The sequence below is a fragment of the Crinia signifera genome, chromosome 3 (genome assembly GCF_055691185.1).
Source record: "Crinia signifera chromosome 3, ASM5569118v1, whole genome shotgun sequence".
In the NCBI taxonomy this organism is placed as follows: domain Eukaryota; kingdom Metazoa; phylum Chordata; class Amphibia; order Anura; family Myobatrachidae; genus Crinia; species Crinia signifera.
The window spans coordinates 9,078,114-9,091,339 of NC_139219.1; the positions used below are offsets into that span (position 1 = coordinate 9,078,114).

General features: G+C 46.5%; 1 protein-coding gene across 2 annotated transcripts in view; it reads left to right on the forward strand.

Moving 5' to 3' along the window:
• PSME4 (proteasome activator subunit 4) overlaps nucleotides 1-13,226 on the forward strand; it is a 96,909-nt gene that overhangs the window by 41,208 nt on the left and 42,475 nt on the right. For both annotated transcript variants that reach the window (XM_083175231.1, XM_083175232.1), the window contains 8 exons: nucleotides 437-511; nucleotides 661-783; nucleotides 5,491-5,583; nucleotides 9,348-9,613; nucleotides 9,824-10,010; nucleotides 10,262-10,351; nucleotides 11,637-11,701; nucleotides 11,809-11,959. In XM_083175231.1, coding sequence (XP_083031357.1) covers nucleotides 437-511; nucleotides 661-783; nucleotides 5,491-5,583; nucleotides 9,348-9,613; nucleotides 9,824-10,010; nucleotides 10,262-10,351; nucleotides 11,637-11,701; nucleotides 11,809-11,959 — 1,050 coding nt within the window. The remainder of the gene's footprint in view (nucleotides 1-436; nucleotides 512-660; nucleotides 784-5,490; nucleotides 5,584-9,347; nucleotides 9,614-9,823; nucleotides 10,011-10,261; nucleotides 10,352-11,636; nucleotides 11,702-11,808; nucleotides 11,960-13,226) is intronic.

A 13,226-nucleotide genomic window follows, 5' to 3' on the forward strand; every position in this document is an offset into this window, starting at 1 on the left:
TAGTACCATGGCTAAATAAATCGCCCCCTTAATTTCTTTTTAGAAATACAACTTTTTGTTGCATGAAGTAAAATGAATCAATGAGTCTCGGTAACCCAACATTGCTGCTTTCTGTAATGCATCCACATCCGACCTCTAGCCTGACAGTGCCTACTTCAGGCATTGGGAGCAAATGTAGAGTTCTGATCTTCTCTGATAGTAACGTATAGTTCGTCTATGGAGCAATGTTAACGAATGACCTTCATTAAATAGATAAGTGCTGGAAAATTGCTAAATAGAGAATTTGAATCTCTTGTCTACACCATTGCAAGTAAAACCTTTTATATAACCAAATCATCATCTGGATATTTACCTTTCTTCTATTACTGTACTGTACATGTATATTTGTGTGTGTTCAACGGTTCACGGTTTTTTTTTTTCTGCTTCCTCATGATAGCATCTAGTTAACCTCTTTGCACGATTGGCGAATGATAACATTGGCTACATTGATTGGGATCCATATGTACCAAAGGTAATCTAGTGTTCTCTTAATTTATCATGGTTCTAACCTGGTTTATTACCTAGATCACCTTGCTCCAGACTCCCCTAAGTTATTAGTGCTCAGAACGTCTTATTCCGTGACTGATTTATATTATAAGTAACTTTTGTTTTTCATGACAGGTTTTCACCAGGATTCTGCGTAGTTTAAATCTCCCTGTGGGAAGCGGCCAAGTGATTGTCCCAAGACAGCTGACTAATGCCTATGATATAGGGCATGCGGTGATATGGATAACTGCAATGATGGTAGGCCGTAATAGGAATTGTTAGGATTCATTGAAAGCTGTTTTTATATTGATCTTTCAATGTTTTGCTATTAATAGTTATGCAACATGTAGGTAGATTAGAGGAATGGTCAAGAGAATGGCAACTACAGTTTAATGCCCACAAATGCAAAATCATGAACTCGGGTCTCAAAAATCCAAAGGCTAAATATAGTATAGATGGCACTATAATAGGAACTACTGAGGAAGAGAGGGATCTAGGTGTCACTATTTCAGGGGACTTAAAGGCAGGTAGGCAATGTAACAGAGCAATGAAGAAGGCAAGTCAGATGCTTGGTTGCATAGGGAGAGGTATCAGCAGTAGAAAGAAAGAAGTAATAATGCCACTGTATAGGTCATTGGTACGACCTCACCTAGAGTATTGTGTTCAGTTCTGGAGGCCATATCTCCAGAAGGATATAAATACATTAGAGACTGTACAAAGAAGGGCAACTAAAATGGTGCATGGCCTACATCACAAAACTTACCTGGAAAGACTAAAAGATCTTAATATGTATACTTTGGAGCAGAGAAGGAAAAGGGGGGACATGATAGAAACTTTCACATATATCAAGGGTTTTAACAAGGTACAGGTGGGAGACATTCTTCACAGGAAGAGGAGCAACAGAACACGAGGACACGCACTGACACTAGAGGGAGGAAGGTACAGGTGGGAGACATTCTTCACAGGAAGAGGAGCAGCAGAACACGAGGACATGCACTGACACTAGAGGGAGGAAGGTACAGGTGGGAGACATTAGTCACAGGAAGAGGAGCAGCAGAACACGAGGACATGCACTGATACTGGGGGGGGAGGAAGGTACAGGTGGGAGACATTAGTCACAGGAAGAGGAGCAGCAGAACACGAGGACATGCACTGACACTAGAGGGAGGAAGGTACAGGTGGGAGACATTAGTCACAGGAAGAGGAGCAGCAGAACACGAGGACATGCACTGACACTAGAGGGAGGTAGGTGCAGGTGGGAGACATTAGTCACAGGAAGAGGAGCAGCAGAACACGAGGACATGCACTGACACTAGAGGGAGGTAGGTGCAGGTGGGAGACATTAGTCACAGGAAGAGGAGCAGCAGAACACGAGGACATGCACTGACACTAGGGGGAGGAAGGTACAGGTGGGAGACATTAGTCACAGGAAGAGGAGCAACAGAACACGAGGACGTGCACTGACACTAGAGGGAGGAAGGTACAGGTGGGAGACATTAGTCACAGGAAGAGGAGCAGCAGAACACGAGGACGTGCACTGACACTAGAGGGAGGAAGGTGCAGGTGGGAGACATTAGTCACAGGAAGAGGAGCAGCAGAACACGAGGACGTGCACTGACACTAGAGGGAGGAAGGTACAGGTGGGAGACATTCTTCACAGGAAGAGGAGCAGCAGAACACGAGGACGTGCACTGACACTAGAGGGAGGAAGGTACAGGTGGAAGACATTCTTCACAGGAAGAGGAGCAGCAGAACACGAGGACATGCAGTGACACTAGGGGGAGGAAGGTACAGGTGGGAGACATTCTTCACAGGAAGAGGAGCAGCAGAACACGAGGACATGCACTGACACTAGAGGGAGGAAGGTACAGGTGGGAGACATTCGTCACAGGAAGAGGAGCAGCAGAACACGAGGACATGCACTGACACTAGAGGGAGGAAGGTACAGGTGGGAGACATTAGTCACAGGAAGAGGAGCAGCAGAACACGAGGACATGCACTGACACTAGAGGGAGGAAGGTACAGGTGGGAGACATTCTTCACAGGAAGAGGAGCAGCAGAACACGAGGACATGCACTGACACTAGGGGAGGAAGGTACAGGTGGGAGACATTCTTCACAGGAAGAGGAGCAACAGAACACGAGGACATGCACTGACACTAGGGGAGGAAGGTACAGGTGGGAGACATTCTTCACAGGAAGAGGAGCAACAGAACACGAGGACATGCACTGACACTAGGGGAGGAAGGTACAGGTGGGAGACATTCTTCACAGGAAGAGGAGCAGCAGAACACGAGGACATGCACTGACACTAGAGGGAGGAAGGTACAGGTGGGAGACATTCTTCACAGGAAGAGGAGCAGCAGAACACGAGGACATGCACTGACACTAGAGGGAGGAAGGTACAGGTGGGAGACATTCTTCACAGGAAGAGGAGCAGCAGAACACGAGGACATGCACTGACACTAGGGGGAGGAAGGTACCGGTGGGAGACATTCTTCACAGGAAGAGGAGCAGCAGAACACGAGGACATGCACTGACGCTAGGGGGAGGAAGGTGCAGGTGGGAGACATTCTTCACAGGAAGAGGAGCAGCAGAACACGAGGACATGCACTGACACTAGGGGGAGGAAGGTGCAGGTGGGAGACATTCTTCACAGGAAGAGGAGCAGCAGAACACGAGGACATGCACTGACACTAGGGGGAGGAAGGTGCAGGTGGGAGACATTCTTCACAGGAAGAGGAGCAGCAGAACACGAGGACATGCACTGACACTAGGGGGAGGAAGGTGCAGGTGGGAGACATTCTTCACAGGAAGAGGAGCAGCAGAACACGAGGACATGCACTGACACTAGGGGGAGGAAGGTACAGCTGGGAGGCATTCTTCACAGGAAGAGGAGCAGCAGAACACAAGGACATGCACTGACACTAGAGGGAGGAAGGTACAGGTGGGAGGCATTCTTCACAGGAAGAGGAGCAGCAGAACACGAGGACACGCACTGACACTAGAAGGAGGAAGGTACAGGTGGGAGACATTCTTCACAGGAAGAGGAGCAGCAGAACACGAGGACATGCACTGACACTAGGGGGAGGAAGGTACAGGTGGGAGACATTCTTCACAGGAAGAGGAGCAGCAGAACACGAGGACATGCACTGACACTAGGGGGAGGAAGGTACAGGTGGGAGACATTCTTCACAGGAAGAGGAGCAGCAGAACACGAGGACATGCACTGACACTAGAGGGAGGAAGGTACAGGTGGGAGACATTCTTCACAGGAAGAGGAGCAGCAGAACACGAGGACATGCACTGACACTAGAGGGAGGAAAATTCAGGGGAAATCTGAGGAAGAATTACCTCACAGAAAGAGTAGTGGAATAGCCTACCATCAGAGGTGATAGAGGCAAATACAGTAGTACAATTTAAACATGCTTGGGCTAAGCATATTGATATCCTTACAAAGAAATAAGGATCAAATATGGTTTGAGGTAACATGTTTAAAAAAGGGGCAGACTAGATGGGCCGAGTGGTTCTTATCTGCCGTCACATTCTATTTCTAACATGACTGCCGTAGTTATTGTGCTCCTGCCGTCCTTAGAATTTGCCTTCACAGGTTTAACAACAATACTTAATATATATAGTCAAATAAACAGGATAAACCTTCATCTATTTCCATTAAACCTTCACAGCTGCAGGGAATAAATAACAGGTAGAACACAGGACCTGGACGTTACATTGGATTGGCAACTAGATCCAGTCGCTTCCCTATTATACTTCCATGTAATAAAAAGTTCTCTTATTAATGGGCCTGGTTAAAGCTGGTAATACATAGTCTGTGTCACCCTCCCTTGAGTGCGCCACTTGGTTAAGCGGATCCGATACGATTTCCCGGCGGTCGGGATCCCGGCGGTCGGAATCCCGACCGCCGAAATCCCGACAAGGGGGGGACATGGATCGCCCCCCCTTGCGGGCTCGCTGCGCTCGCCACGCAGCGGGCCCGGTGCCTCGCTACGCTCGGCACGCTATTTTATTCTCCCTCTATGGGTGTCGTGGACACCCATGGAGGGAGAAAGTTTCGGGATTTCGGCGGTCGGGATTCCAGTGTCGGGATTCCGACCGCCGGGATCCCGACTGCCGGCAAATCAACTGCATCCCGGTTAAGCTGCCCTGGTATCCTGCTGTGTGTCCCTCACACCCAAAGAAATTTGTGACGAAAAGGAAAGTTGCAGGGACCGCAGGATAAAAAGTTCCAGGGATTTTCCCTTACCTGGTGGTGGAGCCGCAGGTGAAAAAATGCAGAGTGCCTCCGCCTGCCCCCTGCTAGGCTCCAAGTAATTGAGGCTGGGAAGGTTCCTGGTCCGGTGTCTTTTTAACAATATTATTTGATGTAATTTTATTTCTACCGTATTTTGTCTACAAGTCCAATTGGACACATTTTCATTATCTTAATAAATTGTTCTTCTACAACTGATAATAGTTTATGGGGTTTTATTGCATATGCACAAAGAGAAATAAATGTGCATAGAAGCACAGAGATTTTCTAGAGTGAAGCAGGGCCACAGTTGGCGCTGGTGGCCACGCAGGTCTCAGCGGTCAGGGGTGGGCCGACCCCATTACTGGTTGCAAGCAGCTGCGCCACCCCAACCCCCCGTACATCTGACAGTGATGCGTTGACATCCACTACCAATGAATACATGTGTAACAGAATTTATAATAGTGACCTATAGAACACCAGAGAAGGCTTTGTGTACAGTCACGGGACCATTGGATTGAGCCTTAAATAGCTCATTCTATTTTTGATCCATCCACTCGGCATAGCTGGTGTTCTTTATAATCCTTAAATCACTGTTCCGATTTGTGCCAGTGAATTTAATCACTTACATTAGAATCCTAATGAGTTCGTACTGTGTCTGTGTATGCTGGGTTTTGTCTGTGACGATCCATAAGAATTGTGTTTTGTGTTGTGCAGGGAGGTCCAGTGAAGACCGTACAGCAACATCTAACAGGGTTGTTCAATAGCATTGCCTCTTTTTACCACCCGTCTAACAACGGGAGGTGGCTGGTGAGTACCCTGCTCCGCGTATCACTGTAATGTATAACTTGTCTGTAGAGCAATATGACCATGCGGTATCATCTGTATTCCTGAGGATCCCTCCCTGCATAGGCTGTACTATTGCAAGGCTAAATACTTAGAACACATACAGGGGGTGACTGTGGATCTCTGTAAGAGCACCGGGCAGCAAAAGTGACCGTGGTCAGGGTTTGTAAGGACATGTCCCAGCATGCATTGGGACTCAAGTCTTCTTCTCTGAAGTCCTTCATCTGCTTTACTAGGAAATTTTCTTGCTTTTTTTTTTTGTATTCTTGACCAATCATTTGGGTTTTTCTGACTCTCGCTGTCAACCGTGATCCGCTGTCCCAGTCATGGAGCTCGTTGTCCACGGCTTACTATCCATTTGCTGTCTGTGCCTCTTTTATACCAGATACCCAGGAGTGGTGTCCATTTTTATCTGGGTCCACTGGAGTCTGAGTGTTGTCCTGCTAGAGGAGAATCCGCTAGATGTATCACCATTGACTGAGAAATGAATATAGTTGCTACTAATGTTCTTCATTTTAAACTCACAACAGAAATACAAACTTCAGGTTCAGTTATAAGGACGCTGATTCTATAAGGATCTCTTCTGGTCCAATATAGTAATACAAATGTCACTCTCACATTACGAGTTGGTATGGATGACGTTCCCATTGTATCTGATCCGTGTGTGGCAAAACTAAACAATGTCGTCCACTGATATCATTCAATGACGTCACCGGGACCCATGGTCCTGTATTGCCAAATTGACTTGCTTGTTCAGTAAATATAAACCATCGGGAGCTGTCACATGGTTGAAGATGCTGAGTGTACCCACTAGACAATATTGTGAACAATATCGCCCAGACGCCCCTTTCTTAGCGATATTATTCACAATGTTGCCTGGTGTGTATGCGACTTTAATGTAATGCAAGTATCTGATTTTCGTAGCACGGTTTCTTGGCTTCCAGAAATTGGCGCCGAGCCGCCCAACCTGCATCACTTGCAGAAGTTGTGACACGATGTTTATCTAGGAAACATATTTTGGTTAGGAGCTGGCTGACTGTCACTTGCTAAATATAGATAATGTGACAACATCAGCTGCAGGGAACATAATGTGTAAGCATGGTGGATCTAATGACCTGAAGTCATTCCCAGGAAGTTATTAATTAGTCCTGTCCTCAGTGTCTGATACCCCTTTTACACCAAAAACCCTGGTCGGACCCTGGTCTTTGAATGCTGGAGTATCCAGGGTCTGACCCTGCTTTATACCCCATTTACACAGCACTTTGACCTGGGTCGGACCTGGGTCTGCACCATTTACACTGAACCTGGGTCAGCCCTGCCTTAAATAATATTTTATATATATATTTATAGAAAAATATATATATATAGAAATATATATATATATATATATATATATATATAGAAATATATAATATATAGAAATATAATATATATATATATATATATATATATATATATATATATATATATATATATATATATATATATATATATATATATATATATATATATATATATATATATATATATATATATATATATCTATCAGGGCTGACCCAGGTTAAGTGTTTTTTTTTTTTTTTTTTTTTAAGGTGCTGGGGGTGCCGGAGGGTACCTGTCCTGCCTGCTGTGCTTGGTGTACCTGGGGGTGCTGGGGGGTGCAAGGGGTGCTGAAGGTACCTGTCCTGTCTGCGGTCGGATCTCAGCGGAGAAGATGATGTGCGCCGTTGCTGTACCCCCCCCCCCCCCCCCCCCCCCCCTCCCCGGCAGACGGTCCCTGCGGCGTGCGGCGTATGGAGTGTCAGTGGCGGGGGTCCCTCTGGCGCATGGGAACTAGTACTAGTTCCTATGCGCTGGAGGGACCGCCGATACTGACACTCCATACGCCGCAGGGACCGGCTGCCGGATGGGGGGGAGGGGGGTGATACAGCAGCGGCGCACATCATCTTCTCCGCTGAGATCCGACCGCAGGCAGGACAGGTACCCCCAGCACCCCTAGCACCCCCGTACCCCCAGCACAGCAGGCTGACAGGTACCCCCCTCTCCTCAGCAGCCGCAGGGACCCCCCTCCTCCTGCAGCAGCTGGGAACATCTTCCCCAGCGCTGCACGCTGTGGACCCGCTGCGGGTGCCTGCACCCGCAGCGGGACCATTTACACCGACATTTACACGGGTCCTATCCGTGTTCTACCCAGGTCAGGACCTGGGTAGAGGACCCGTGTAAATGGAAACGGATACCCCCCATTTACACCGCCGCGGATCCGGGTCTGACCCGCCGCTGACCCGGATTTTTCGGCGGTGTAAAAGGGGTATGACCCTTCAGGAAACCTATTCCGCTCGCATGCATTGTGTTTTATTAGTTACTAGTTAAAAGCCTGTGAAAATGACGGCTTCTGCAATGTACTTTCACTTTTAACTGTGACCGTTTCTTCTTTTACTTTGAGCTGTAACAGTTTTTATCCCGCAAACTCTCCACCGTACCCCCAGTCCCTATCTGCTCCTAAATCCAATGTGTTTTCACAGCTCCCGCTCTCCATATCCATCAAGTTTGAAACAGATCAGTGTCCCTGCAAAAATTGCATTCACTTTTTTTTTGACATCTTTTAGCATACAAAGGATTAATATAGGTCCTTATTCAGATCTGATCCCAGAACAAATATATGTTCTCAAAATGGGCAAAACCATATGCACTGCAGGTGGGGCAGATGTAACATGTGCAGAGAGTTAGATTTGGGCGGGGTGTGTTGAAACTGAAATCTAATGTGCAGTGTAAAAATAATGCAGCCAGTATTTACCCTTCACAGAAACAAAATAACTCTCCACAAATCTAACTCTCTAGACATGTTACATCTGCCCCACCTGCAGTGCACATGGTTTTGCCCATTTTGAGAAAAAATTTGTACTGCGATCAGATCTGAATAAGGTTCCTTTGAGTGGCCTCTAGTGGTAAATTCTATGTTTTTTTTTTTGAGTAATTGACTTTTTTTTTAGTGTGTGACTAAAGCTCGGTTAGTGTCATGCCCACACCTGTGTAGATAAACATTGTGAGTGATGTGCAAAATATCCACTTAAAATGCCAACGTCGCTCACGTTGTATAATAACATTATATAAATGAAAAAAAAAAACGTTGTGTAAAAAAAAAAAAAAAAATTCCTATGTAAGGTTACCGGTCATTATGATGAATAAAAATGTTTGGCAATTTTCACACCTATTTTGACAAATTCACTTGGCGCTCAAAAGGTTAATTTTTTTAAAATTTTCTTTTCTGAATGGATAACTTATTTTTCTTTTTTGGTGCTGGTTGCCCAAGGAGGGTATTCTGGTATTCGTTGGGCCATTAGCATGAACACACCCATAAAAGCTGGGTGTTCCCATATGCTAATTGCCGCACCGCCGTCCTCCGTTCCCAAGGATGGGAGTTTGTTTGCCGTGGCTGCGCGCACCCAGCGCATGTACACAAAATGTGCGCAAAGCAAAAATATGGGCCCCGTGCGAACGGACCAGAATAAGGGCCTTAATGTCAGTTTTGACTAAATGTTCTTAGACGCACTTAAATAACTAAAGCGAAGTGTAAATCATCCTCACAATTTGTATAAAACCTGGTGTAAATATTACACCACAAAATCTTCAGATACAGATTCTCTCTCCCCTCCCCCTCCCCCTTTGATTTTTAACACCAGTCCCCGAGATGGTGAGATTTCTAATTGGTCTTTTATCTCCTCCGTTAGTCCAAGCTTATGAAGCTGCTGCAGAGACTGCCGTGTTCCGTTGTACGGAGACTGCACCGAGAGCGATATAAGAAGCCTTCTTGGCTGACCCCCGTGCCTGACAGCCACAAGCTGAGCGACCAAGATGTGACGGACTTTGTGCAGAGTGTAATGCAGCCGGTCCTCCTGGCAATGTTCAGTAAGACCGGCAGCCTGGAAGCAGCGCAGGCTCTGCAGAACCTGGCACTCATGCGTCCGGAGCTGGTCATTCCTCCCGTGCTTGAAAGGTAATTTGGTGAACAATCTACTTCATGAAGTGTCGGTTTGCTCACAATAGTTTTAGGGTTCCTGGAATTATTTAAAAAGTTCAAAAACATGGTACACGGTAATACGTTTAGCAATGTGTAACATTTATTGTCTTTTATAAACTATTACACAGCACGGTAAGATTCTGAATCTGACGTTAAAACACGTGTGCTTGCATCCACAATGTCTAGAACGTATCCAGCTTTGGAGACACTAACGGAGCCTCACCAGCTTACGGCAACGCTGAGCTGTGTGATTGGGGTGGCGCGCAGCCTGGTCGCTGGTGGCCGGTGGTTCCCGGAAGGCCCGACACACATGCTACCTCTTCTGATGAGAGCGCTGCCGGGCGTGGATCCAAATGACTTTAGTAAATGCATGGTGCGTACTTGGGGCTCCTCGTTATCGCTGCTCGCTCGGAACTGTTGGGGATCATGAAAACGATGCTTTAATTTGCTAAGTGTTTAAGTTCTTTCGCTCAGTCAAACGACCGCTGAATGAAAACGAGCATTAGTGTTTGATGTAGTTTGCTTCCTTCCCTGCGCATGAACTTCAGCACCTCGTTCTAGATTGTTCGATTTGAGTCTCTTCTAGAGCTGTAAAGTGACGTTTAATATTTCTCTCCTAAACAGATCACATTCCAATTTATTGCAACATTTTCCACTTTGGTGCCTTTAGTAGATTGCTCATCAGTACTTCAAGAGAGAAATGATCTTTCGGAAGTAAGTGCCCCCGTGTGTGGGGATGTCATCTACTAGATACTAGATTTACATTTCCGTTTGTATTTTATTTGAAACTCTGTTTTTTGTGTTTGTTTAGCATTGAATTATCCACCTCCCACTAGCACATAGCCTTAATTTCCCTACCGCACCACTGCACATTAGGGTTCTCCTGGTCGCCTACCAGTACGTTATTGGATTGTGTGATGAAACAAGCATCCAGAGGAAACCCATAGAAACGTGGAAAACACAAACTCTACACAGATAGCACCCTTGTCAGTCGGGGGGATACAGACACTAGATCACTCTCCTAATGTTGGCGGTCACCGATGTGAGGGGGAGTGGCGGTCATTGACAATTGCATAACAATGAAAGATCGCTTAGATGACACTGGTCCAAACGTATTTACACAGAACACAGTGGGGAAGATTTATCAAAGCTTGGAGAGAGATAAAGTTGCGTCAGATTAAGGGGCCATTCCATATGCTCGCTCCTTACCCCCCGCAACGAGTACCTTTTGGCAAGTTTTTCATTCACAGAGGCACTCACTGCCTGAGTGACAGGCAGGGGGCCTTCTGACGGGCCCTCCTCTGTTTCATGGACGTGCCCCAGAAAAACTCATGGGCATGCCCGTAGAAACCAAGGGTGGACACCTGAAAGGCAGGTGTGCCCCTGTCTGCATGGGGCGAACGGATGACATCCGTGCCCTCCCCAAATTCGTCGGGAAGCTTCTAACGAAAATTAAGTATAGCCAAATGATTCTCCTCTGTGCGGACGCAGACAAGCGGATGTGTAAAGGTGGCCATACACACGCAGATTTATCTGCAGATCTGTGTGGTTGGAACAAAAACCTGGTTATGGATGACAGCAAATGACAGTTGACTATTTGCTTGGAAATGCTGGAAAACTGACAAACTGTCACTCATCCATAACCATGTTTTTGTTCCAACCAGACAGATCGGAATATAAATCTTACTAGTGTATGGGCACCTTAAGTGTTATCTGCTCGCGTGGTAGCCACGGGTACTTGGGGGGGGGGGGGGGGGGGGGTGCGTTCGGCTGGGTGGCATTCACCTGCATGAAAGTACCAACCCTTCAACCTCCACCTATCATTTTACAGGCTGTGCTTAAAATATGAGTTTCGAGCTGATTGGTTTGTAGTTTGTCAGGTTTACCGCTCTCCACTCTATCTCTCACCATGCTGTGATAAATAGCCAGTAAGCAGGTTGTATACTGATCTCCGCTGTGGAGTTACGGTGTAACCTGCCGGCTGCCTTTGTCTTGTCAGGTGGAGCGGGAGCTGTGCTCGGCCAGCGCAGAGTTTGAAGACTTTGTTCTCCAGTTCATGGACAGGTGAGAGGATTATGTGCGGAACAAAAAACTTTCATATACACTGTAATACTGCGCGTGTGTAACATGCATGAACATTTGTATTATCCTGACCTTTTCTGTATCGTCAGGTGTTTTGCGCTCATCGAAAGCAGTACTCTGGAACAAACCCGAGAAGAGACCGAGACAGAGAAGATGACCCACTTGGAGAGTCTGGTGGAACTGGGCTTGTCCTCCACTTTCAGTACAATCCTCACTCAATGTTCCAAAGAGATATTTAAGGTGTGACCTACTGTTCTACTAACCCGTTTATCACATTCCTGCTTTGAGTATATCAGATTAAGGATGACCATTGGTCGATTGTTTTACAACATAGGATGGGAATCGCCAATGGTTTGCTGTAGACTTACGGTCCGTGCGTGGGCCTATGACAGGAAGGAGAGGTGGGGAACTTCCACTACTGGACCACTGCTATGACTGCTAAAACCATTGCTATCAGGGGGAAGAAGTTGATTGCCATCCCTAGATCCAGTAACACTTTCAGTGTGCAGCAGGGATGACGACTTTCTTGTTCTGTGTAAATACAGATGTAGCCCCACTCATCAAAGCCCCGCCATGTTGCAAGTGCGAAATGCGTGGTGAAACGCGCACACGTTCGTGCGTTCAAGTTGCACTTGTACCTCCTAGAAAAGCATTAGATGGCGCAGTGTTACACAGCATCGATGAGCGCGGCTATATCTGTACAAGCCAATACTGAAAAGGAAGCATCTGAATGCAATAAGCCTAGATCATTGGTTCTCAAACTCTGTCCTCATGACCCCACACAGTTCGCGGTTTACAGGTCACCCAGCAGATGCACTCATTACCCACGGACACATTTTAAAATATCCATAGGTAGAACTAATTATTTTACTGAATTCTTAGAGGAGACCTGCAAAACATGCACTGTGTGGGGTCCTGAGGACTGAGTTTGAGAACCTGTGCCCTAGACTGAAAACCATGGTTCCATATTGGCTGGTAGTATGTGATAACCTTTTGCATTGAAGTAGATTGTTATAGAATTACTATTAGATATATTTTATATGTTGCCACAAGGGTTCTGCAGCGCCTTATGAAGAACATTACCAATATGAGCAAAGCAACAGAAAAAGGGGACTTACAGTACAACACTTCGCAGGGGTGTTCCTAAACTTTCTGCATTCATAGTACTCAAATTGCAGCAGCAAAGCGACTAAACCCAAAGTTAGGGGGTGTTCTAGTCAATGGAGATGGTATAAGTGAGGTCCGAAAAAGAATATGAGGGAATAGGGCCCTGCTCGTGAGAGCTCACTGCCCGAAGCGACCATACTGCCAGCGATTGGAGTGTGCACGGTGATAAATCGCCAGGTGCGCGCTCCCGTTTTCAGTCCCCTAATGGTCGCTGGTCGGAGGAGCTTGACGTCACCAGCACACCCGCGCAATGCACTCCTGGGACCGCTGGAAAAGATCCTGTTCAAAAACCACAGTTTTTGGAATATTTCGAATAAGATCTCCGGATACGGGAGACTCC